Raw genomic sequence first — 26,494 nt, 5'->3', positions numbered from 1 at the left:
CAATACATCCGCCCAACCTAGTTGTTTTGTCGCCTGGTGCCATATTTCCACCGTTCGAGCTATGAGACCTAAATATCTCACTCTCTGGACCCTCGTATATAGAGCGCCGAGGCACCCCTCTTTACCCATCTGGTATCTGTCAAGCATATAGGCAGGGTTTATCAGAGAGCAGTACATCCAATGATTATCAACTACCAGCTGTGAAGCCCAATAGTACAGTTGTATGTCTGGAAGGGCAATACCACCGTCGTACCAGCCTTTAGTAAATTTATTCAGGGCTATGCGAGGGGCCTTCCCATTCCATAATAGTGTTCTAATCTCACTATCCATGCTTTTAAAATATGATTCGGAAATTTTATATGGGCAATTGTGAAGGACATACAAACACCGCGGCAGAGCCAACATCTTAAACCATGCCGCTCGCCCTCGCAAAGAAAGCGGTAGGGACCTCCAGTGGGCGACGTCATGTTTAAGTCTGTCCAGTGGGACGGCTAGATTTTTTTCATGGAAGAGTTGGGGGTCAGGGGTAATAAAAATCCCCAGGTAACGAAAACCGTCCAAGGCCGCTTCGACTTCGCATCCCGGAAGGAGTCGAGGAACTGGGCCCTTAAGGACAAACCGCACCGATTTAGACCAGTTAACGGCATAACCGGAGTACCTACCAAAATTGGTGAAAATATTTAAGAGCCTGTTCAGAGGCGCACGGGGGGATGCAAGATATACCAGTATGTCATCCGCATACAGAGATATTCTGCCTTGTGTCCCTCGGCCCATTTCACCCCACGAAGTGCCACATCTCGTCGCACCCAGGACGCCAACGGTTCCACAATCAGAGAGAAAATCAAGGGTATAGGGGGCAACCTTGTCTGGTGCCTCTGTCCAAGGTTAACGTCCGAGACGTGCGATTGTTAACCCTGACTTGACCCCGCAATCCCATATACAGCAACTTAATCCAGCCCAAAAATTTCTCGCTGAAACCCAAGCGAACCAGTACCTGGAAAAGATACGGCCACTCTATAGAGTCAAACGCCATGGAGGCATCTAGTGAGAACACCACGGCATTTTCCTCCACATATTGTTGTCTTCCCAAAACATTGTGAAGACAGCGGATATTTAATGCCGTATTCCTACCAGGCATAAAACCAGATTGATCAGCATGGACCAGTGACGGGGGTAGAGGGAGGAGACGGTTTGCCAGGAGCTTGGCTAGGACTTTGGCTTCAATATTGATTAAAGAGATTGCTCGATAAGAGCCACACCTGTCAGCCGGTTTCCCAGGCTTTCGAATGACAACAATAGAAGCCAGATGCTCATCTTCTGGCAGGATTCCTTTTTCAGAGCTCTCGTTGTACATATTTTTAAGGTGGGGGGCAACTTGCATGGCCATCGACTTAAGGAACTCAATAGGGATTCCATTGTGGTCCCATTGCCTTCCCCGATTGGACACTATTTAGTGCCCTATGGACTTCGTCATCTGGAAGATCTTCATCCAGTGCGTTCCACTCATCAACGGAAAGGGTAGGTAGGTGCATATCTGCCAACAGTTGGCAGGAGTCTTCTGCCATGTACGTGGTTGAGGAGGTGTACACCTTCTCCAAATGGTCCGCAAATGCCTTGGCGATGCCCTGTGGATCCAAAACCTGTTCTGCGTCTGGTGGAGTCAGACTGGGCACCCATCGTGCCCTCTGCTCCCGCTTCTCTAGCCATGCAAGCATTTTCCCTGCCCTGTCGCCCATCTCATATATCTTATGTTGTGTACGCAACAGTCGGGCCCGAGTCTTCTCCCTAGCCAAACCATTTCCACTCTTAAAGATGGCTGAAAACAAACAGCCGTAAACCATAATCAGCAACATCACAGTGTTCACTTATATTATAGTCCAGTGTTCTTACCACTCCCGTTTCTGGGTTTTACACTTCATGCATCCATTTCCATGTTTGTGGATATACCAGAAACCTCTTAACACACTAACTTTCCCTATGTTTCCACCTTCGTAGCAGTTACTCTTCCTGGAGCCATTACCCTCCACCTCTGATCACTTTCCACCTTTACTGCTGTCCATTAATGTCTTAAGTGCTTGAGTTAAAATTAGTTCTTGCAAACTGTAGATTAGCATAGGAAGACACAGTGCTTAAAAATAAACAAATTAAAATAGGTATGAGAGAATTTTGTGTTGGAAAAAGCAGTCGGAATTTAAAATAAAAATAGAAATAAAGTACATTTTGTTTTTAATGAAATGCCTGGCTCATAAATCTTTCATTTGAGCTAGAAATATGGAAATGTCAAATTAGTGATAGAATAATACTGTTTTGTTTGCATAGCACTAAACAAATAAGATGACTGTAGAATATGTTGTTTGTTCTAAATTTAGTTCCTGAAGAATTTATGTATAATCCCTTGACACGGTCCTACGGTGAACCTCACAAACGGCCTGAAGTTCAGAATTCAACAGTGGAATTCATTGCATCTTCAGATTATATGGTAATGTATATTATTTTTGTCATTCAAAGCTTTGCAAGTAGTAATACATGTATTAATATTATTAATAACCCTTTCAGTTTTATAGTTTCTATTTATAAATACATTTCCATTGGTATTCCTTTTTTTTTTTTACTTGTGCGGTCGTAGGTGTCCTTGTACAACACTTTAAAATTTGTTTTGTTTACCTTATCAACGCTTAATTAGCATTTTAATTTTCATCATATCAACATTTCACAGACCTTGAATTTGTGCGTTTTTGATAAGATTCAAACCAACATCCGTCCGCCAGCCCGCTTTCATATAGGCATTGTGGAATAGGTGAACATTGCAAGAGGCAGTTAATCCATAAAATGACTTGCCAGTTTTCTACTTCCACGAAGGTCAGCTTTTGTTGTGGACTGTTAGTTGAAGACTTACAGAGTCCTTAGGCAAAGTGTCACTTTAGGACCCTGTTGTCCTACTATACTGAATGAGATGAGCCATATTAGGTGCATACTGAATGAGAGGGTCCCATATTAGGTGCAATTTTCTCATAGCATTGCTCAATAAGTAGGTTATATGTCACCGGCAGAGCATATTCCGTTACCCGACTAGCCAAATCGAGACATTAGAGAAATGCATTTACCTGTAGGAATAGCAGTAAGGATTTTTGCCACTGTATCTAGATAGCAGTTAGATTAGTACATTGTTATGAGCTGTAGAATTGGTGACATTCTACCTCTTCTGAAAAAGATGTAGTGGTTCTGGTTGTGTCCGTCACCCCACCCAAACTGTTTTGGAATGTAGGACAGGTCCAACAGATTTACTCTCTCCAGAATTTATCACTATGATTATAAGTTATTTTCTTCATTCTCATCAAGTAATGTGCCATTTATTCTGTAGTGTTGCTTCCCTGTGCATTAGAAGGATAATTGATTTCTATTTGTCGCTGTAGTTCTTCCACATCTGTAGTTAATTGTTGGTGACTGGGCAATGTTTTAGTCCTTTGTATATTGCTGAGAGGACTCAGTGGCAATGCGGTGACAGAGGTTTCTCACCCAAAGCATATGAGGTCACTGTTTTCCTCCTCTTCTAACACTGGGTAATAGGCTCTGTGCCATACTAAGATTTAAATCGACATCCGCCCACTACCCTGCTTACGTATAGACCATTGTGGACTAGCTGAGCACTGCAGTGTGCAGCAGTTAATATAGAAAATGGCTTTCAATTTCACTGCTTCAGTGGAGGTCCGCTTTTCCGCAGATTGTTACTGTCAGTTAAACAACCGGAGTCCTTCAACAAAGTGCCAATTTAAGCCCCTGGAGGTAGCCCCTCCATTTCTCCTATATCAAAGTCAAGAATACAGTCCTGGAAATAATTTATTTCTCCTTTTATCAAATATGTTTTATCATTCTGCATCCATCTTTTCGATCTATGCCTTAAAGCCTAGTATCTGTGCTGCTGTAGTGATTTTCATGCTTGAATGTATAAAGAGTCAATTGAATTGGAAAGTTTGTCAAAGCATTTGGTTTTGTCAGCTCATCCCAGGTGCAGTGCTTAATTTGAGCTGGTGGTTGCCTGTGTGGACCACCACCACTTTTTTGGGTGGGACCAGCACTTCTTTTCCTGCATCAGACATGTACTGGCGCAAGAGAAGGAAAAGCACACACACATCAGAAAGACAGAGGAAGAGAAAGATTGGAAAAAGTCACAAAGGGAAAAAGCGGAAACCTGCAAGAGTGAGATAAAGGAACAGGGAGTGTCTGATAGTGGATTAAAAATGCATGAGGTGGATTTAAGACTTATAGCCTTGGATTTCGGTGTGCCCATGTTTAATTGCACTGACCGCATGCTTCTGAGAAGAGCTTTGGGCACTGGCACTCTTTTTTTTTTTTTTTTTTCTTTTTTTACAGAGTATGACCTGCCCAGGTGCACTGCATGATTGGTGTATAATGTTTAATGTACAAGAATTTTTCATTGTGGTAAATCTAAAAGATGTTTTCTTGCCACAGTTTTAGACTTGTTGTTGTTCAGACTCTATTCCTTTACAGTCCTTAACATCTCAGAGTTGGTCTACTTTGTGATATTCCACCACACCTTGGCAGACAAATCCCTACATTTTTCCTGGAGCTGTGAGCACCTTTTTGAGGTCTGCTGGAATTAGCATTTGCATCCTTTGAAATAGTAACAGCAATTTCAGCAGAAATACAATTTTTATTATGCCTTCTGTCTCCTTCATAAGCCCCAAAGGAAAAAGTTGAGTTAAGCTTCTTAAAGAATGTCATATTTAAGGTGTGTATAGTGTGCCTTCATCATTGGCCAAGTTGATGCTCAGGTACAAAGCTTTACCTTTTACCTAACTCAAGTCTGAGATGCTGTTGCTGTCCTCCCAAACATTTCTTGGTATGGTTAGGCTAAGAATTTCAGAGTCAGTAGTGTTTACTCTGAAACCAGAGGCAGCTGAGACAGAAATCCGTGATCTTCTCCAAGAGTCTCAGGATGGAGACTTTTGGGTCATCTAGTGTTAGGACTTCATCTGCAAATGGACAGGCTTTGTGCTTTTCCTGTCCTACTGTGTCAGGCCCAATCTTCCTTAACCGGGCCAGCCTAATAATATCAAAGGTGAGATTGTAGTTGTTCTACACTAACTAGGAAAGATGACATCTTATGCCTCCTTGAATGTCCAAGTAGGTTGGTCACATAGTCAAGGCTTAGCTTAATGTGCATTTGAGTCTGCTAAATGCCTCTGAACTGGTCCCTTCACTATATCATGTTTCCTCCTTCAGGTGTAGTGCTACTCTCATGTAAACTTCTGGGGATCTGGGGTCAAGCTGTATACTTGACCAGCACCCAGAAACCCAATTTTCATTAGAGGTTTTTCATATTGTTTGAATAGATGGGAACTGATGAGGGTTGTAGCCTTTCAAGGCATAACACCTCTTCACATGAGAAACTGCAAAATTGCTCTGCCTATGTGAAATATAAGGGTGGCCCTACTGTGCGCAATTATTAAATGTGACAATAATGTGGAACGTCAACAGTATGCTACGACCCAAATTATTTTAAAAAAACAAGATTTAAAACACTGGGCGGAGCAGGGCTAGTGTGGTCTATGGTTCGGAAAAAGATTAATATGGGAAGAATTAATCTCTACACTCCCCTGTATAAGAACCCGACTCTATCAGAAGTGTTTCATGATTCAGTAATGAAACGCTGGGACAGTCTAGGGGTCAAAACTATTGGAGATTTAATTGACAGTACAGGCATAATGGCCTTTGACAAAATACAACAAATATATAATATAGAGAGTAAAGATTTCTTCAAATACTTACAGGTCAGATCAGTGCTATCCAAAAAACAAGCGGGAAATATGCACTTAAAGAGAGAGGAAATAATGGAGCTGCTGAGAAATGAAGAGGGTTGTACAATAACACAGGTATACGAAGTAATATGTCAGTATAAACATGATGATCGAACAAAAGTATTCGATAAATGGAGTACAAAGTTAAATCTAACAAAGAAGGAACCAGAAAGATCGCTAAAATTAGCGAATACAGTATTAAGAGTAGCAAATCTTCAAACTCAACATTATAAGACCTTTTATGAACTGTATCATTACCCCCACAGGATAGCTCAGTGGGGTGGAAGAAGCGGGACAACCTGCCCGAGATGCCAGAGCACGCAGGCAGATACAATACACATGTTTGCCGCTTGTCCCAAATTAGATCTTTTTAAATAATCTATAGAACAGTTTATGGACAGAGATCTCGGGATCTCCATTAACTTAACAAATGAGGTTATGGTTTTAGGGGTGGTAAGAGAAGGCACTGAGATTGCCTCGCCAGAGTTTATATTTTTGGCGATAACTTTAAGTCGGCTGTGTATAGCGTCTTTATGGAAAGATCCGCATCCGCCCGTGTTTCAACAATAGCTATCGCGGTTACTTGCCACATATACCCTGGAGAGGGTACTCTATGATAAAAAGGGAGGAAAGTCAAAGCAATTCGGAAAAATAATCTGGGCACCAATAACCGAATGGAAGCTTAGAATTGAGGGATAAAAAGATTTGGGAAGTTAGATTGATGTATCAGCCGAACTCATATGATGTATTCTCCGTTTTATATTTTTTATGTATCTCTGTATCAATCTTTTACGGCTTATGTGGCTATATTTTCTTCTGTATTTTTTATTGTTTGTTGTTCCTTTTTAAAACTTGTACGAATCAGTGATGTATCCTTGATGATGATTAAAATAAAAAAAATACAAAAAAAATACAAAAAAAGGAACGTCAACAGTATGAATGAGGTGGTCAAAGGGCAAATATTTGGGTCTTATTTTAATAGGGGTCAATAAGAACGCCCTTCGCAAGGTAGCAAATGGAATTACATTTGTATTATTTGCAATTCTCTTTTTCCTCTCAGGGGAAGTTTGTGGTTTGATTGTTTGTTAAATGTTCAGCTAATGCAAACATTTGCACACTAAAAAGGCTTGTACATAGGCCAGAGGTAGACTGTTCCAAATGGGGTTGTTCATATTTAGTAACTTTGAACTGAGTTTTAAGGATTCAGTTTTTGTCTCCTATCCATGATTTTACTTCAGGATTCACATACATTATTAACTATTATGAGTGGAGGGTTTGTTTGTGTATTGGACATGCAGTATGATAGGTCCCCACATGCAACCCTGCTTTTAGATACATAGAGATCGCAACATGAACTAGATAGAGGCTGTTGCTGTTATCCCAGCATCTATGAATAATTCCCAATAATAGCATGATGATATGCATAAAATATCGAAGTTTGAGTGTTAGGATAGGTCTTGTCTGACACATCATCTCTCAGTTATCAGTTTTACAATGCAAGTGCCTTGATCTGCATTCAAAGCCTGAAGGGTACTGAAGGATAGGCATATACACACTTAAGGAAGCTACATTCTTGGGTCAGCTGAGAGGCAATAAAAGATTTCTTTGAAAAACTTTGTTTTAGTAGAGTCATTATAAAATGTCCAGAGGCCATTAAGCTGCATGTTAAAGGCTTTTGTTTTTTCACCACCTCGGGAATAGGTAGACGCTGACTTGAGGTACCTATAATTTATATTAATGTATCTATTCGTCCAATTGTTTACTTTTTCTGTGGATGTCCAACTGAAAATGAGCATTATAGTTCCTGAAACATGTAACAGCTTCAGCCTCTGTTACACATGAGCAATAGGCAAAATGTATTTGAAGCAGAATACCCAATTTCCCTCAATAATAAAATACTTTAGAAGGGGCTAAATCTAAGGTATTAAGATATTGGTTAACAATATCAATCCTCAAAGTATTTCTTTTCCAAAGACCTCTTCATGGGGTGTACAATTAGTAACCAGTGTTTTACTCTGCCTTTGATAAATCTGATTATCGGTCCCATCCCAGAAGTGTGTTCTGACGTGGAAGATATTCAGTTGGCTGGACAAGAGATGTATTTACTATTCAGGCTGTAAGCTCATATGGGTATGAGAAAGTTATTTGTGGGATAACCTAATAAGGTATCATATCTTAAGTACTATGACTGACTTTCGACACATTTCCTTCTGAAACTTTGCAGTTAAGTTCTACTGAGTAAAATTAATCAGCTCAAGTTGAAGAGATGTATGAGGCTTACCCACTAGTAATAGCTCTCTAATTATATAACATTTTGAAGTTGTGGGTGGAATTATTAGATGTATGAACTACTAAAGAGGAAAGGCATTTGCTTCGGAATCCAGATGCATTCTCTAGGGAATCTTTTATTTGTGGGTTGCATAATTCTGTGCAGCTGTGGCGCCTAAAGATCATAATAAAGGACCAGAATTGGCTGCTTCTGCCATCATCAAATCAAAGATAGTATATACAACACCCCTATGGTTGGAATACTTAAACTAGGCATTTTAGGTGTAAAAAGCATATTGAAAACAAATAACAGTTTAAAATGCAGATACCTCGCAAGCTTCTTGAGCATTTTGTATTGCTTAAAATAAAAATGCATCCGAACTGGTGATGTATAATCTAAAATACAAATAATAGGAAAAACATTAAAATTAGCACATGGAGTGAACATAAGTATTAAGGTGCAAAGCAAGATAAACTACCTACTCCACCTGAACTCAGCACCTCCCTAGAACATCCTTTCCCCACTTGAAAGACCCACATGTGTCTTGTTCTCCACCATTGGATCTTTCATATATTCTCATTCTGAATTATTCACAGTTAACAATCTGGAAGTTCCATGCTAAGCATCAAACAAACAGTGGTATTTAATGACAAAGGCCCGACAAGGTCATACTTGCTGTCGCTTTAGAAACAAAGCAACCACCCAAACTGGAGCCAATGAGAAAAAACGTCAACATTAAAAGGCAATGGGGCAATCCTGTATTCCTCAGAAACTGGATTAAGTTAACAGTATAAACAACAATGGTTCCTAAAGAGTTACACAGGACATGTTCAGTATAGGTTTTAGGAGGGTCCGAGTTTGATCCTTTTCACGTATTCAGTTCATTTGACATGTAAGTACTGAGCCCAAAACAAAGTGTGATAGCAAACTGTATCACATGTGATAGATATAACTAAGTTTACCAATGACAGTAATAATTGTATTAAATGAAGGTGCACTCACAAAAAGACATAAATTGTGTCAACTCAATGCATGTGAGTTATGGATAAAGTGAGCGTGTGTGAACCAAACAACTGAAGAAAACAATAACAAACAAAAGGCTGCCCATTGCATACTTCATATAAAATGATGTTGGCAAAGTTCGTTATTCATCCTTCTTGAGGCAAAATCTTTCTCTGCAATCCAAATGTACCAATTAGTCGATGTTTAAATCCCTGGTAATTAATTAGATGGACCTTCATCATGACCGTATGATTGATTGCACCCTCTATCAAATTCAGTTCAGATCTTACCATTGGGGGTTTGCCTATTAATCATAAGATAGTGCTCGTAAAAGCAGGTGGTTAAATACATGACAACTTTCATATGCTGGGGTGACTTAAGCTTCTTGTGAGTTGTCTGTTTGAGAATTCCTCCATGCAATTGTTACTGTTATTGATATACTTTGTTATATCTACTTTATGTAATAAAGATTGTCTTTATACTTTTTTGTTTCTCCTGCACAGCGCATTGGTTACTGCATGTGATTTCCTGTCTTCCTTATTATTCCTTCTAATGTTTATTTCTGTAGCTTGGACAAAGTACATCTTCCTTTTGGTGTGTTCTTCTACTGCTTTAGTTGCTGGAGCAATCTGTTGTGCCTCAGCTTGAACCTCCCCACTCTCTAGCACCTGCCTCTCTCGCGTTAAGTGCCAAATGCGCTGCTTTTTTTTTTTTTTTTTTTTTTTTTTTTTTTTTTTACTTGTTGCACCGCAGCGCGGGCCGCTGTTCAACATAGCTTAAGGAAAAAGAGCACTTTAGCACGTTCATTGCTGGCCTAGAATCAGCGTTATTTGTTACCCTCTTTCCGCCCTCCTTTCTGCCATTTTAGCATGCTTTGTTAGAAAAAATGATGCATATCATCAGTGTCAATGAATTGGCACAATACAATTTAAGTTCAATTTCCGAAACGCACCACATTTATTTGTCCCATTTCTATTTCCACCTTTTCGTATTCCTCACCGTTTGCTACAAACCATCCTGATTGTGACTACAACTTCCAGCATGCCAATCACCTGAAAAGCCCTCCATGCTCTTCTGGTTCTTAGGGTAGTGTTCCATTGTATGCTGTGACTTTTTCATCCTGGTGCTGGCAGAAATAGACGGCTTTTAGTCACACTTGTACCCAGCAGGGTCAAGGGGCTCACAGAAGGTGGACCCAGGCCTCATCATGAATTCAAATTGCGTAAAGCCACGGCCAATGCACAGTAGCTGCTGCAGGTAAAGTCTACCTTGTGCTGTATCATTGGAGGTCGGCACTCATGTCAATATCCGCAAGCCCCCCATGCCTCGGCTCACTGTCACCTGACCTCCGCCAATGAGCTCTGTGCACCATATGACCCCCTACTTCACACCACCTCCAGCTGTACAGCCCGAGCTCATGCCCTAATGGTCATCTCCTCTTACAAGGACCCCTCCCTTGCATCTTGCCTGCCTCTGTATAGAGTATATCCTACCTTAATTTTGCAATCCCTCCTCACCTCTGTCTCTATAAATGTGGTACAAGATCATGTGACTCCTGCCCCATTCACCATTTTAAGTTGCCCAACTCCCTTGCACTGTTTTGTCACATATTGCACAGCAGCGCTGGCTGCTGTGCAACCTGGATTAAAGGGGGAAAGAAGTGCTATGACGCGTTCAACGGTGGCCTCATCATAGCGCTTTTTTTCGTTCTTTTAACCTTTTAGCCATATTGCACAGCAGCTTGTGTTGCTGTGCAATATGTAAAAAAAAAAAAGAAAATTGAGAAAAAGCCATTATACCTCACAGTGGCGTAACCTTGTGTCTATTGGCTTTGTCAGTGCTGTTTACCTGTCTAACCTATTGAAAACTGGACAGAATTGAACTTGGACTCTCATAAAACATATACTGAACATGTTCTGACTAAATCCATAAGAACCATTGTTTATACAATAACATCAACAGCAGCCTCTGCCAATGCCCCAGTGTTCAAACCCATCTCTGCCACCAGCACAGCCTAAAACAACCATGCTTACAACCCATTCATGCCCTTCAGGTTGAAACTGAAATAATAAAAGAGAAAAAGGTAAGAGATACTAATGACCACTCTGGGTGACATGGTGATTTGGGCAGTTATATAGCTGTCACTACAGAGGATCCTTCGTCACCTGTCTAAAATCTACTCCTGATGACATTGCACAATTCCACTCACTGGTGGAAAGAGTGGTTAATTGCTTCTAGCTCCTAATTACAGTTGGAGAAAAAAAATATTTTTTCCTCAGGGGGTCTTCAGTGATGATGATAATTGAATAGTCACACCTATGTTTGAGGTCCCTAGAGCAGTTCTTTCAAAGTCAAATCAACTTCACCTTACTTTGGAAAGGCCAGTAAACATATGTGACAGACATTTTGAGTTTTGCTGCCTTAAAAAACAGGCTATATTACCAATCTATATTGAATTACTTTAAACCTTAAAATCAAGGGTTGGAATGTATTGGGGGGGAAACTCATCCCTTTAAGGAGATTCTCTGAGCGGCACCACCATTTGAATGACTGTTTTGCATGAATGGTCCGTATCACTCTGTCTTCCCATCTTTCTGAGATCTGATCCAAGTGATCTTCCAGACATTGTTAGAGAGTTCTCATGAGGAACGCGCATGCAGGACCAGGAAGATGCATGATGCCATTGAACCCATGAGGGAAGAGAATTGTCTCACTGTTGGATGGAATGTTTTTCAGATTGTGACATTTCTGAAGGATAGATAATCGTTTCTTCTCCGAAGGTAACACTTTTATGTGTACTGTGTCTAGAATTTCACCCAGGTAATGCAGGGATTGAACAGGCGTTGGGATGAATTTGTTGTGATTGAGTCGATTGAGTTATGGCTGTTGGATGATAATGTTGGCTAGCTTGCTGATGGGAAGATGCCTTGAGTCAATCGTCCAGATATAGCGAAGATTCTTATTTTTCTCAGGTGGACTGCTACAACCTCCATACATTTGGACCTCTAGTCGACGTCGAACAGGAGCGATGTCTTTCTCCAGGTTTTTTTGTTTTGGAAATCTCGCTGCAAGAGTTCTTAGAGTGTGACTTAGGGGAACTGGTACAGTGTACAGTCTATCCTTGCCCTTCAGAAATCTCACCAGTCAGGCATTCTTGCTGTCTGCGGTGCTCCACTTGGTCATGAAGGAGAATTTTTTCTCTCTCCCTCATAGTGCACCTGGAGAGGATCTTGCAGCGCCGAGGACTCTTGAGAGTCTGGCAAACATAAAATACAGATCCTGTGTGGGTCTGTTTTTAACATTTTCCTGACACACACTGGGCAGTTCACAAAAAGAAATGGCATTTTGCGAAAAACAAGATATATTTCCCGTCTTAAATGTATCTAAAAGGGCTCTACACCCTAAAGGAAGTAGAGTGAATTAGCTTTAAAATGCGTAACCTTAAAAAAGGCAGAACTATGCTCTACGATTTTGTCAGCAGGAGCGGGAAAAAATAACTAAACTACCACCTCCAGGGAAGATGGGACTCTGGAGGTCAAATGCTCTGTGTCCTATTTACATTGTTTCAATGCGGCAGCCTATACAGGCTACATTGCTATGTATTACTCCTTACCAAACGCGTTTGTGAAGGAATATTTTTAAAACATCAATTTTCATTTTTCTCAAGTGACTTTTAAGAGTAGGACAATTTTTTCTTTCTAAATTTTAAAGTAGTTCAATAAAGATTGACACTATAGCCTATTTATTAAGAATGCAAAATGTAAGATTTCTGTCACATATGTTTCCAGGCCTTTCTCAAGTAAGGCAAAGTAGATGTGACTTTGAAAGTACTGCTCCGGGTCTCCACGTGTGGGTGCGACCGTTCAGTGCTTCTGATTTCAGTAGAGATTCACCTGAGAGAGAACAAGGATTACAGGTAAGAAACCATTCCTTCTTAATGTTTGTAAGTAGCTGCCTAGGAGAAGAGTAGAATTGATGTCAGTTGTTGACCATATGTGGCATAAACAGTTAAAAATGTGCAGGATCCAGCATCAGTACCAACTACGGTGTTTCAATTTGGTAAAAAGTATTGAGCACCTGGCAGCACCCCAGCTTGTCTCACAGACTCTCGAAATCAAACTCCATAGTAATTAAGATCTAGTGAGCCGTCCTCGCCTTACTGTGATCCTCCTGATCGTTAAAGAATGACGATAGATAATTTCGGAAAGATTGGTCTCCACATTAGCAGTAATGTCTATCATAGTGGCAGATGCCTTTATCATCGAGGTCATTGTGATAGGTGGATGTGGTCCGTTATTGCTCTTTGTGTGGATGACATGAAGGAAGAGGTGAATGCAATCTTGGGAGAGGGGCGAGATCTTCTGCAGCTCTAATTGATGTCTCTGTCGATGTGCTGATGACAGACTTCCATCAGATGGCAGGGGCAATGTTCCTCAGTTGGCAAGGCTAACTATGATGCACGGCCTTTCAACCAGTGCGTGACACCATATAATGGATGTGCTGTTTGATGGTGAAGCCTTTTCAGATGCCATGTGATAACGGTCTTAGAACCCAAAAAGGCAGATATGGTTACAGCTAGGTCTTTTGGTGTGCTACAATATCTGGATATTACACCTTTTTGTGGTGCTATGGAAAAAAGGATATGTTCTTTACTTGAAGTTTTTTGTATTTTTTGTATCCTCATTGTTTCCAACCAGAGAAGTAGCACCATCTCACTTCCATCGTCTGTGTACTACTGTGCAAAACTTCTTCAAGTTTCTCGCAATATTAGCATCTGCCAAGAAAAAGGGGAAGTACTCCAGTCAAGAAATTTCTTACTGGGAGGCCATCACATATGACAGATGGGTGCTAGATGCGATTCAGTTCAGCCGCACTCTAGAATTCATTCAGAGACCACTATAATATCTTCCAAACAAATAGTACAACATCTAGTACAGCTGCTGATGCCTGAAATCTTCCCCATGTTGAAGGCAGAGGCTCTGGAGTTTATCCCGAAACCCGATCCAAACAAAGGATTTTACACCTGAGATTTACTTATAAGAAGAAGTCTGTAGAGTGGTGCCTCATTTTTGAGTATTCACGTTGCAAAATGTTCTGCAGTCGCTTCGGATGCTATTTTGAGTTCAAAGTCTTTAAACTCAGCTTTGAGAGTCTTGGGCAAGTTCAAGATGGACAGCTCTTGTTCAAGGGAATATGCCACATTATGGCTGAAAGAGCCAGACATGCCTGCTTTGTGCTCTTACTCAATTTGGGCCCAAGAGAAATTTTTCTTCCAGTTTAATTCCCCCAACCTCCCCTACCCCCATCTCCATATTCAGTGTCTGGAATCAATCTTAGTTACAAGATTAGGTAAAAAATTCCCAAGAAGAAGAAAAAATTCATAGGATTAAACATTGATAAGACACATAGGGAGCATAGATAAAGTTACTGTTAGACTCTAGTCTTCTTTCCTTGTCATAAATTCCTCATGCATTCCATTCATTCCATACTGCGTCCTTCAGATGTAACCTGTCCAAGAGCTATTGGATACATATGGGCTGCAAATCACCAGATCATTTGTCAAAAGCATCAAGATGGTGCTCACATGATGGCTGGCGAATACCAACTCTTCAGTGGGCCTGCCTTTTCAACAGGTGGCTTTACAGTTAATCCTGAAGGCAGATACATTTATGTAAGGCCGGGGCTCCCATGTGCAGGAGCTATAGGCATGGATGCCCTTGTCCCAAAAGGAGAGCTCACTCCATGTCAACATGCTAGAAATCGAAGCGATCAAGAGAGGCATTTATTCTTCCACAATTAGCAAATTTGGTGGTTTAAATAGGAACATACAACACAAACAATGAGAACAAAGTCTTACATACTTTCAGAGGAGGGTCAAAGTCTCTGGAAGTTGGCTGTCAAATATGGCATCTCCAAGATGACAGAACATGTACTGGAAATAAAGTGTGTTGGCATACTCTTTGTTCCGTGACAGCCACTCATTAAAGTTCATCCAGGTCCTCAAGAGAGGGGTGGATTGGCGTGAGAATTAAATACACAGAGATTCGGAAGGGAGATTTGTCCTACTTCATGGGATGCTGGGAGGGATCTCCTTGGTACTGGTAGCCATTTATGGTCCGAACGTAGACTCCCCTGATTTCTTCCAGGATATTTGGTCTAGAATCTAAATGACTGGCTGTGATACAATATTGTGGGGTGGGGATTTCAATGCAATCCTGGATGATAACATTGATAGGAAGGGGGTGGCCCGTTCCCTACACCCGGCTGCCAATGCTGCTCTGAAGGCTATTACTACAGACGGAAATTTGGTAGACATTTGGCGTAACAGACATCCCCTGGTGAAAGAAGGTACTTGTATATCCGACCATCACAGCGCTTGGTCCCGATTGGACTACTGGTTGGTCTTTAGGGATGTAGCTGCTTGGACTATCCCACCTACTGCGATCCTTGTCTGGCCATACCCCTTGTTTGCTACGGCTGTCACTCCCGGGATCGATACCTCGGGCATTTACATGGCGCGTCTTCCGCCGCATGCCCTAATGGATGAAGCTTTCAAGGAAGAGGTCAGAACAGACATTGTTGACTACTTCACTAACAATGCAGGTTCAGTCACCACTGAAGCCACCCCCTGGGAAGCATTTAAAGTGGTAATCAGAGGCCAATGTATTGCTAGGCAGGCGGGTGTGTTGAAGGCTATCCGGGGCACGCTATCGTCTCTGGAGTTCCAAATTAAAAAACTTGAGGAACAATTTTATTCCACAGATGACCCCCTTCTTACGAAAACTCTAAAGGATAATTTGTTAGATTTTGCTGAGGAGGCTCAAAGAGAGGTAAAGTTTTTGGGGAAATATGCAGAGGCGCGTAGATATGGCGAGGGGGACAGACCAGGACGCACGTTGGCTGGTATGATAAAACCATCTAGGTCGGCCACATTTAGTCATACAATACGAACCCCGCAGGGAGAGATCGTTAGAGGACAAGAAAAGGTCCTAACTGAGTTCGCTGCATATTACTCCAGTTTATATACAACAAAGCAAGGGCCGCACACTGAGGAGCTATCAAACTTCCTTGAATCACTGGCACTGGTCTAGTTCAAAAATAATCACAGACCGTACATGAATCTTCCATTCACAGTGGATGATGTGGCTCAGGTTATTAAAAGCCTGCCCCTCGGTAAAGCTCCTGGACCAGATGGCCTAACCACGTCCTTTTACAAAACCTATGTCGAGAAACTGGCATCCAGATTATTAGCAGTATATTAGGAGGCGTTAGAGGAGGGGATATTACCTCAATCCATGAGGAAAGCGATCACTCTTCTCAAGCCTGGGAAGGTGGAGGAAGAGCTGGATTCCTATCGGCCGCTGTCCATGGTAAATGTGGATGTTAAAATCCTTGCCAAATTAATAGCAAATCGGCTGCAGCCCATGCTGCCGATGATAGCGCTTCCCGATCAATCGGGATTCATCCCATGGGGAGATCCACTTCCCACAATCTAAGAACGATATTCTCGGTGTTACACTATCTACACCCAGATGTGAAGGCAGCGGTCGTGTTCTTGGACGCCACTATGGCGTTTGACATGCTTGAATGGCCATATCTCTTCTCGATTCTAGGGTGTATGGGATTTAGCCCGCTTTTTATCAACAAAATCCGGCTGTCATATACATCACCTAGCGCACGCATACAGGTGAATGGCCTGCTCTCGGAACCATACCCAATTTTGCTAGGTACAAGACAGGGGTGTCCACTGTCTCCTTTGCTATTTGCGATCGCAATGGAACCCCAGGCTGCTCGCATCCGGCAATGCTATACTGCGCGGGGAATTGGGTTCAGCTCCAGAAGCCTACTCATCTCACAATATGCAGATGATGTCACACTCTACATTATTAACCCAGAGGAGAACCTAGGCCCCCTTCTGAGAGAATTAATTTGTTTTAGTGGGTTAACTGGGGTCTTTATAAACTGGGCCAAATCGGTGATTTTTCCGCTGACGGATGGTCGCCTATATAGCTGCATGCAAAACACTGCCCCATTGGTGATACCTAAATCCTTCAGACACTGGAATGAAGACCTTGAGACACCTTTGACTGAGGCACTGTGGGAGTTCTGCTGTGGGCAACTAACCGAACTCTCACCGAATTACCACCTAAGGCTGATTCATTTGAAATATTTACGTAGATTTTACAGAACACCAGTGAGCCTCTATCGCATGGGTATACGTGAAAATGATGGCTGCTGGCGTTGTGGATCCGCCTCGGCTGCATTCTTACATATCGCGTGGGATTGTCCCAGATTGGCAGTGTACTGGTCACTAGTCTTTGATTGAATAAATTCCATCCTGGATGTATCACGGGCCCCTTCCCCTGTCCTTGGGCTCTTGGGATATGTCAAAGACACACCACCTAAGCTGCGCAAGCTCCATGCACTACTACTACTACTATTTGCAAAGAGACAGGTCGCGGCTCATTGGGGCAGGAGACGGGTACCCTCAATTAAAAACTGGGTCAGGAATGTCACATATGGGCACACGCAATTAAGTGTATTTTGGGAATTGATGCCACCCTCTTCCAGACCCCACGACATATGGGAACCATTCCTAGCATGGCTTCAAAAACAGCAGGGGTCGACTGATGCGTTAGCCATAGAAAACACCCAGGATGTGGTACCGCCGGGACGTGACCTTGCCCCTCTGGTGCCCCCATGATCTGCCTAAGTGGCGCAGCTTCCTCGAAATGAAGATGGGAGAGTAAAGAATGGGTGTATACTTGGCCCTTGCTGAGGTATTGCATAATGTTCTTTTATGTTGCCATTACATGTTGTTGCTCTTCATCACTGTCCAAGCAACTGCTGTGCGTTAATCATTTTGTTAGAGATGGGCTAATGGAGTGTATGTCACTAATAATAACTGTGTACCATTAAGCCTGTAATTTTTAAGCTCCTACATTGATCAATACCATGCTGGCTAGTTGTACTGTATTGTACCTTGAATGTTTTGAAATGTCAATAAAACAAAATTAACAAAAATAAAAAGTTCATCCAGGTCATAGAGGGCAGAGCCTTCCATCGTTTGTCATATAAGTCACGATTTATTTGCAATGGCAAAAATAGAAGAAATCCAGGTACTTAACCAGCAGAAACGGTAAACAGTTTGATGGAAGACTGGGTTTAGGGGCATAGGGGGAGGCATTTTCAATATCGTGTTTCAGGGCCTTTCACTGCTTCTTAACATGACTTACTGTTCTTATACGCAAACTCAAGAGAGAACACTGCCTCCAGAGTCTGATAGCTCTGGCTTGGTCTTGCCAGGAAACTGTTCAAGGACATTTTCCATCTATCCAAAGAACCATGTATTTCACTGAGCATAGACTGGAATCTTTTGACCAGGTGAAAAAAAGATTCGCAGCCAAGGTTATTTCGTGGCATTCTGTTTATTGACATGACTCTGGAAAAGATGGCATTCTCCAATTTAGAGAGTCTCCTTAAATACTGCAACATCCTAACCCAAGCAATAGCAGCATCAATGGATTAAACCTAGTAGGTGACATAAGAGTTCTACATCTCGCATATTATAAGCAGCACTAAATCCTTCCATGTTGCTAGAGCAGGCTTCTCCAACGAGTTGCTCGTGAGCTACTGGTAGCTCTCCAGCTACCTGCAAGTAGCTCTCCTGTGTGCTGCCAACCGACTAAGTTAGAAGCTTTTGCTTGGTTGAATTTATATTCGTATATATCAAAATTGAGTGTACATATTCAAGACAAAATTGTGTTTATTTTCTGAACTCATAAGCTGATATCTGGAGGAAATGGTTGAATTTCCTGAACATATTTAAAGATGATATTTGAGTGGTAAATCACATGACATTGGGGAGACTTTTTACAGATGTTACCACCTTGGTGCTGAGGTACCGCAGCTATGGTTATGTGTTTTCCATGTGTAGGCATAATATATTGCCAAAGGCTCTTTTTTATATCACTGCTGGCAACCATGCCTGATGCACTGAAGTGATCACTGACCATGATCTCGCATATTTGGTGGGCACTAATGCAATCTTCTCTGATGTGGTCAGTATTACATCACTAAATTGATTATAATGTATGCATAACTACAATTGGAATTAATAAAAAAAATAATTAAAAAATATATATATTACATCACTAATAACATTAGTAGCTCTCGATGAGTTTCGTTGAAAATAATTAGCTCATATTACAGCAAAGGTTGGAGACCCCTGTGCTAGAGTTAGTCTAGTCATGACTCAGACACATGTCTATTATCCAATATGTGACGTCAGTACTTACGACCCGCTGCCCCGGAGTGATGTCTTCGTCGGAGTCTTCGGAGGAGCTGACGGTGCTGTGTTGGATCTGCTCCGGTAAATTGATACCTTCCTGGAAGATGTGGGGATGGATGTCGATGATCGAGCCATTGTTCTTCGAGCTCGACGGTCCCGGATCGTCTTCTTGGAGCGGAAGGAGGCACAAGCTTGTCAATCTCTGGCCTTGTGCTCAGATGAAAGGCAGAGGTTACACACCTGAAGATCTGCGTGTGGAAACTTGGATCCACATTTAGGACACTTTATAAAAGGAGTCCTTTCCATGAGCCGAAGGCCCAATAGCGCAGGCAGGCCCGAAGGCCTGCGTCGACGACTAGAACCTAAGATTTGAAGATCTGGTAGAGATGCGCGTCGAAGGGGAATGCGATCGAAACAATACCGAAGTATGGGTGAGGATTTCGTGTTGAAAAGATAATCGGTAACGGCACCGAACTGGAGCACGATGAACACATCCGAGCCCGATGGCGGAAAAAAATAATCTGACGATGGAGTCGATGCCCATGCGCACTATTGTCTAAAGGAGGAGCCACCTATCCTGTGACTTCCAAAGACTTTCCAGGACAACAACAAAGTGCAAACATCCGGGCCCAACACCAGATGGCGATCTATGCAGAAGTGTATGGATCTACAGCTCTACATGCCAAGAACAGATGCATACTGTTAAGTAGCATTTTCCTTCACATAGGATGGCTTTGCCTGAACATAAAGTTGCATACTGTCATATTGGGCACAGAAACATGCAACAATCCAGTTTATCAAGCAGATTCAGATACCCATTGGGTAGTGAACATGCTTTTTTTTAGCCTGTGGAAACAAGAAAAGTGCTTTAAACAAGGTGTCTCTCTCAATCTGCCTTCTTTAGGGCTGTGTGATGTGCCACTCCACCTAGCGCCAACCTTGAGGGGCGCTGTATTTTTAAATTTTTTACAGGATTAAAAGCACCTGCTGCCGAGTTTTTTTGGGTGCCCAGTAATATTTAGGCAATATTAAAAACTTCAGGATAACTCTGGTAAGGGCATTTTGTCTCGTCATAGTTTTGACACACCACAAAGTAACAGAGTTAATGCACCTACTGCAAAACATATATACTATGCAGAGCACAGAATTGTATATCATGTAGACACCTCAGTGAGTTATGGGTTTTGTCACAGAGATCCTTTTGTTAAGATATTGTGTCTCCTTAGGCGGAAGCCGGGAGCTCGTTTGCCGCATTTTAAGATTTGAGTGTCACTATTATTGTGTGTAATTTTAAAACCAAAGACTTCCCTTACCCGCATTTCACGCTCCTCTCATCACCCGCGCAGCGAATCTTAGCGCTGCCGCGGAAACGAAAACAACAAAACTCATTCCCGCCATTACCGGCGCGAACCACGGCCACGCCCCTTTTCTGAGGCCACGCCCTCCCTAGGGGTCATCCTACCCCCATAAATATGTGCCTTTTCCGGACGCGCAGCGGGCGAGCGCAGCGGGCACGCCAATGGCGCGCCTAAGGCAAGCCCGTCTGTGCCCGTCCGTGCCGCGGCCGGGACTAGGGCTAGCCACGTTGTTCAACCCTCGTCCACCATAGCGAACTTTTCGACTCTTACCAGGGAAGAGATTCTCTCCTTAAACTTCCAGTCTGAATACTGCCACAAATCCATAAACGTTGAAAACTGGCTAGGACCAATCTGCTGTTGCAAGTGTAGAACTTATCTTACCCCAGAACCATGGCCACCCAACACGGGACAAAAAATCCTCCTTCAAGGAGGACTGATCAATGCCAGATCGAAGTGCAAAAATGGAGCGCATATTCATGATTTAATTACGGATACTGATCTCGACATGCTTTTCGTGACAGAAACCTGGCTCAAAGCTTGGTGTAACCCGGTAATAGCCCTAACAGTTCCTCAAGGATATCTTATTCAAAGTGTGGACAGACAGGAACAGAGAGGGGGTGGTCTTGCCATCATTTACCGCGATTCCATTAAATGCACCATGTTCGAACTCTCGGATATTAAGGGGGCAGAAAGCATGGGCTTCTGCATCCAGATAAACGAGGAGACTACCTTTTCAGGAGCTCTAATTTATCGTCCACCGGGATCCCAGAATGACTTCTTGGAAAGTCTTGGAGAAGCACTCAGTAACCTCACTCTCAAATTTGCTAATTTTACCTTACTAGGTGACTTAAATTTCCATCTTGATGAGGCTGAGGACCCCATCGCAGTATGGCTGAGAGATCTAACTAGTGTCCTGGGACTCACAATACTGACTAAAGAACCCACACACAAAGCGGGGCACATTTTAGACTGCATCTGCACCAATACCAAATCCATGAAAGCTGACTCCCCCCGTATCCAGACCTGGACTGACCATTTGCTGGTCCCCTTTAAACTGACTGTAGAAAGGAAAGGGATCAAAACGGACCATATAAAAATCGAAGTCCACACAAAGAAAGACTGGGAAAAGATTAGGGACACTCCCAACCTGTACCTAATTGCCGAGGACAGTAAACCCCCTCTGACTGGAAACACGGAGACCGATTATAACAGCTTCTGTAAATGGGTCACAGGATTTTGCGGGCCTGAGGATTCCGGTAAAGTGAGCAAAAAGCGGAATAAAAGGTCCGCCCCCTGGTTCTCCCTCCCCTTAAAGGAAAAACAAAAAGAGGTCAGAACCCTAGGAAGGAAATGGCGTCGTGCATATGAAAAGGAAGAACTCACAATCTATAAAACATCCAGAAGACAGTATCATGCAATGATTAAAAGTGCCCAAAAAACTACTTTTTAGAAGCCATAAACTCCTCCAACAGCAAACAAAAAGAAATCTTTAAAATAGTCGATGACTTCATGAACCCTAGGATTCTTAGACAAGAGATTCCCCCTTCGCTTCCATTATGTAACTCAATCGCTAATTACTTCGAACAGAAAATATCCGATCTCACCAAAGACTTCCCAGATCCACCAGCACCCCCCCCTCGTAGAAGTCATAAGACTTAACATTGAGAAGATCCAGCTTAACAAATTCACCCATGTTAGTCTGGAAGAAACCCGTCAGGCTATTCTATCCAGCAAATCCGGTTCCCCATTTGATCCCTGCCCTCCCTTGCTGCTACATGCCCTTGTGGACACAGTAAACCCGAGCATAAATGCCATCATTAATTCATCCCTGGCTACTGCCGCCATTCCACCCGAATGGAAATTAGCCGCTGTCAAACCTCTGCAAAAGAAACCCCTAGTAGACCCCACTATACTATCAAACCTCCGTCCTATTTCGCTGCTCCCAATTCTCTTCAAACTTACGGAAGCAGCAGTGAATAAGCAACTAACTAGGTACCTGGAGGAAAACGACATCTTGCATCCCAACCAAGCGGGGTTCAGGGCTAAACACTCCAGAGTCAGCACTACTACACACGGTGGAGACCCTGAAGACGGCCATGGACCAAGGAAAAAAGGCTGTTCTGGTGCTGCTCGATCTATCGGCGGCCTTTGATACGGTCTCACACTCCGTATTAATTGGTCGCCTAGCTGAATCAGGAATAGCAGGAGTTGCTCTCGAATGGCTAAAAAACCTCCTCAGCCACAGGAAGCAAGTCACGGTACTAGGGAAATACTGCTCAGAGGAGAAAGCATTAAAAACAGGGGTACCACAGGGCTCTAGTTTAAGCCCAGTACAATTTAACCTGTACATGACCCCCCTGATAGAGCTTATTACTTCTTTTAACATCAGCACTATATCTTATGCTGATGATACTGAGCTCATCCTCGTATTAGACAGCAATACAACAAAGGCAGAGGAAAATCTGAGAGATTGTCTTACCGCCACATTCGACTGGATGAGAAAACATCATCTCAAATGTAATTCGGGCAAGACCGAAATTTTACCATTTGGACAACAATACCTTTTCTCCCCCAAATCATGGTGGCCACAAGATGCAGAAGTCCCCCCTAACACCATTACTACGGCCCGCAACCTTGGGATTAGGTTTGACGAGGCCCTGTCATTTAGGCAACAAGCAGGTGCTGTGGCAGGGTCCTGCTTTAGCATAATCAAAGGCCTCAGAAGATTCTTCGACCTTCTCCCACTAACAGCCAGAAAGACGGTGGCGGTGGCCCTTATTACATCTCGCCTGGACTACTGCAACAGTCTATATGCAGGCTCCAGTAAAGCAGTACTGCATAGACTGCAGATGGTCCAGAATGCCACCGCCCGCCTCGTGCTGAGATGGCCCAGGAAGTCGTCTGCATCAGCAGCACTCATGATCCTGCACTGGTTGCCCATCCACAAGAGAGTACTATTCAAAATCTTAGTAATCACCTTTAGGTCCTACCACCAGCTGGGTCCCACCTAACTGTCAAAAAGGGTTGGAAGATATGTGCCTTCTCGCTCACTCAGATCTTCCAACCTGAACCTGCTGGTGACTCCCAAATTTAGACTAGCCACGAAAGGAGGAAAATCCCTTGGAGTACTGGGTGCTAGGGCCTGGAATAAACTACCACTCCAACTACGCCAGATCCCGTCAGAGAACCTTTTCCGAAAGGCTCTAAAGCCATGGATTTTTAAACTCACAGACACAGCCTGTTTAGCCCTAGTCTAAACCCAATCCTCAGAGACACCAGATACTGTCTTACCGGTGCCTCACTAGCTCCCTGGCCAAACACCTCCTAGACATAAGTGGTCAGCGCCAAGATGCTCCGTGGAGTGTAAGTCGTGCTTTACAAAAATAAAATTACATTACATTACATTACTTGCAATTCATAAGTTAAAATCCTAATGTAGCACAGCGAGACGCAAACTGACAACAAAGAGCTTCATGCAACTATGCTAAAAAGGGTGCATTTGGGTGAAAATAAATTCTTATTAGTAAAGCCAACCCTAACCACTTTGATATAAAGGAGGGAAACCATGGAGGAGAAAATACACCAGGAAGCTAGTTGAAAAAGACCCTCAGGGACCATAGTGTAAGGAAGCAAATGGGCCACCTAGCCGCTGTTCAGCCTGAGAAATACAGCATTAATCCGTGTTCAGTGGGTCCCTCAGACCTATGGGACCTTGCGCCACTGCACCCGCTGAACCAACAGAAGCTACACCTTTGAGAAAGCATTTCAAATGTGTTCCAAAGCAGCTTTAATGATCCTGGCAGTTATTTAAAGTAAACAAGGGCATAAATGCTATATTAAAAATAAATACAGAATTTTTGCATAGTTGTATTCAGTGGCATGAATAGTGAGAAAAAACATGGTGATGTGGCAACTGGAAGAGATGATTTTGATTACCATCTGCAAGCAAATACATGGGAAGATGAAAGAAAACAGCCCTACTGCGAACTGTGCAGAAAGCAGACAGCCCATGATTGCAGCACCCTCTGCCTTTCATGCCTGCAGATAATAGAGCGTTATCAGAGCCTTTGTAGAGCAACACCTGGCAGACTGGTTCATCACAGAGCTCAGAGCAGCTGATTTCTCAGGATGGGGCGGATGGCTGTCAATCACAGCACATTAATTCTATGTAATAACTCAGAGTGGGATGTAAGCTGGCCCATTGTGGAATACGCTGTATCTGAAATTGATTGCAGTACACCAAGAATGAATGCAGTCCTGCAAACCACTTTGTTGCTACGAAGCATTAATCTCACTTATAAGGAGAGCTTCATAATGGTAATGCTTGGGATGAAACAAAGTCTGAAATAAATCAGTTTTCGAAAGACTAGTCAATTAAGCAGCTTTAGAGCCGAGAGACAAAGGTGGTACATTTTCAAAGGTGCACGTTTTCTGCACTCTTACTCTTTTTCTCTCTCTCTAGGTTTTCCTAACCTCTGTAACTAGAATGGCAAAGTTGTTTCTTTGGAGCACCATGACCCTGGCTCGAAATTGGTAGCCTCCCACCTGAATCGTTGGCATGTATGTGTTTGTGCCAGCGCTCGTGCGTCCTTGATAGTCTGTCTGTGTGTGTGCGCCTGCAAGGTGAAAAGCCAGGTCATGGTGGATGAGGCGGGGGAAGAGGCGTAGAGAAAGCTTACCATCTAGTTCTCGAAAGCTTCTGTTACCTTGGAAACCAAGTGGGAAACAGTGAGGAGCTCCCAGTGCAGAGGCAGCCACGAGGATGAAGCAGCGATGCTGACCAATTAAATTAACGGCACGGCGGAATGAAAGGCAGCAGAGCACTGAATGGATGTCAGCAGCACGAAGAGGAAGAACTCCCACGAAGTACAACCAGTATTCCAGAGATGCTTCGTTATGGACACAGTTTGCGGGCATTTTCTGATATCCATTCTGTGTTCTCTCTGATTGAAGGCCAGTCGTTCATGATGTTGCTACACTATGATTGGCTTCTTTTACGATGTCCTCCAATTAGAGAGGCCCCTGAGAAGCATACTTTTTTACACCAAAGCAAAGAGGACATGTTTTCAATTGCAGGTGGAAGTAAGGCTAGGCAATGCGCGACCCCCTTTGCATGACTCTTGGCCACTTGGTGGTCGCGCCCCACAGATTGAAGACCTCTGCTGCAGAGGCTACCATTCCTCAGATTTTTAGCCCACGTCGTGTGTGAAGTCTCCTTGAGCTCTGCTTAGCCTACACCAGATAAGTTTGTTACTGTCCTGATATTGATATTTTCATTTCTTTCATTATTTTCTGTTCATTAATAGTCTTTCCTAGGAACGATCTGCATCAGATTAACATTCTAAAATGTTAAAGTGTACAACAATAGATATTTTCAGGCCTTTTAATTCCTGTGGAAAAAGAGAGACTATGTTCTGATGACCCGCACAGTGATGGCTTTACTACTTGTATCCAGATCCAGGTCCAACATTTGTAGAAAACTTTCTCAGAAACATAAAATGAGGAGGGAAGGCAGGATTTCTCAGTGGTTACCGAAATCGAAAACCAAGAACCATACTTCCTCCGCAGAATCTTGTTGAAAAGGGCTCAAAACGGTCACACTCACATGAAAATATTCAAAGAAGGTGAAGTGTCCTGTCAGACAGGACAATCAATCCCCTGAGGCATCTCACTTGGAGAAAGAAAACAGATAGACCCTCCCTCTAAAAAAAAAGAAAAAAGTCAGACTTTAAATCGCTCACTCATTCTCCACATC

The 26,494-nt window shown here is 42.8% G+C and overlaps 1 protein-coding gene across 5 annotated transcripts in view; it reads left to right on the top strand.

The window, feature by feature from the left end:
- SEC24B (SEC24 homolog B, COPII component) overlaps window positions 1-26,494 on the top strand; it is a 678,312-nt gene that overhangs the window by 224,001 nt on the left and 427,817 nt on the right. For all 5 annotated transcript variants that reach the window (XM_085641377.1, XM_085641376.1, XM_085641375.1 and 2 more), the window contains one exon: window positions 2,370-2,479. In XM_085641377.1, the coding sequence (XP_085497503.1) occupies window positions 2,370-2,479 (110 nt within the window). The remainder of the gene's footprint in view (window positions 1-2,369; window positions 2,480-26,494) is intronic.

This window comes from Triturus cristatus, chromosome 2_2 (genome assembly GCF_964204655.1).
Source record: "Triturus cristatus chromosome 2_2, aTriCri1.1, whole genome shotgun sequence".
NCBI classification, from domain to species: domain Eukaryota; kingdom Metazoa; phylum Chordata; class Amphibia; order Caudata; family Salamandridae; genus Triturus; species Triturus cristatus.
The sequence above is the reverse complement of the archived record's forward strand: the minus strand, read 5'-3'. Positions and strand labels throughout refer to the sequence as shown.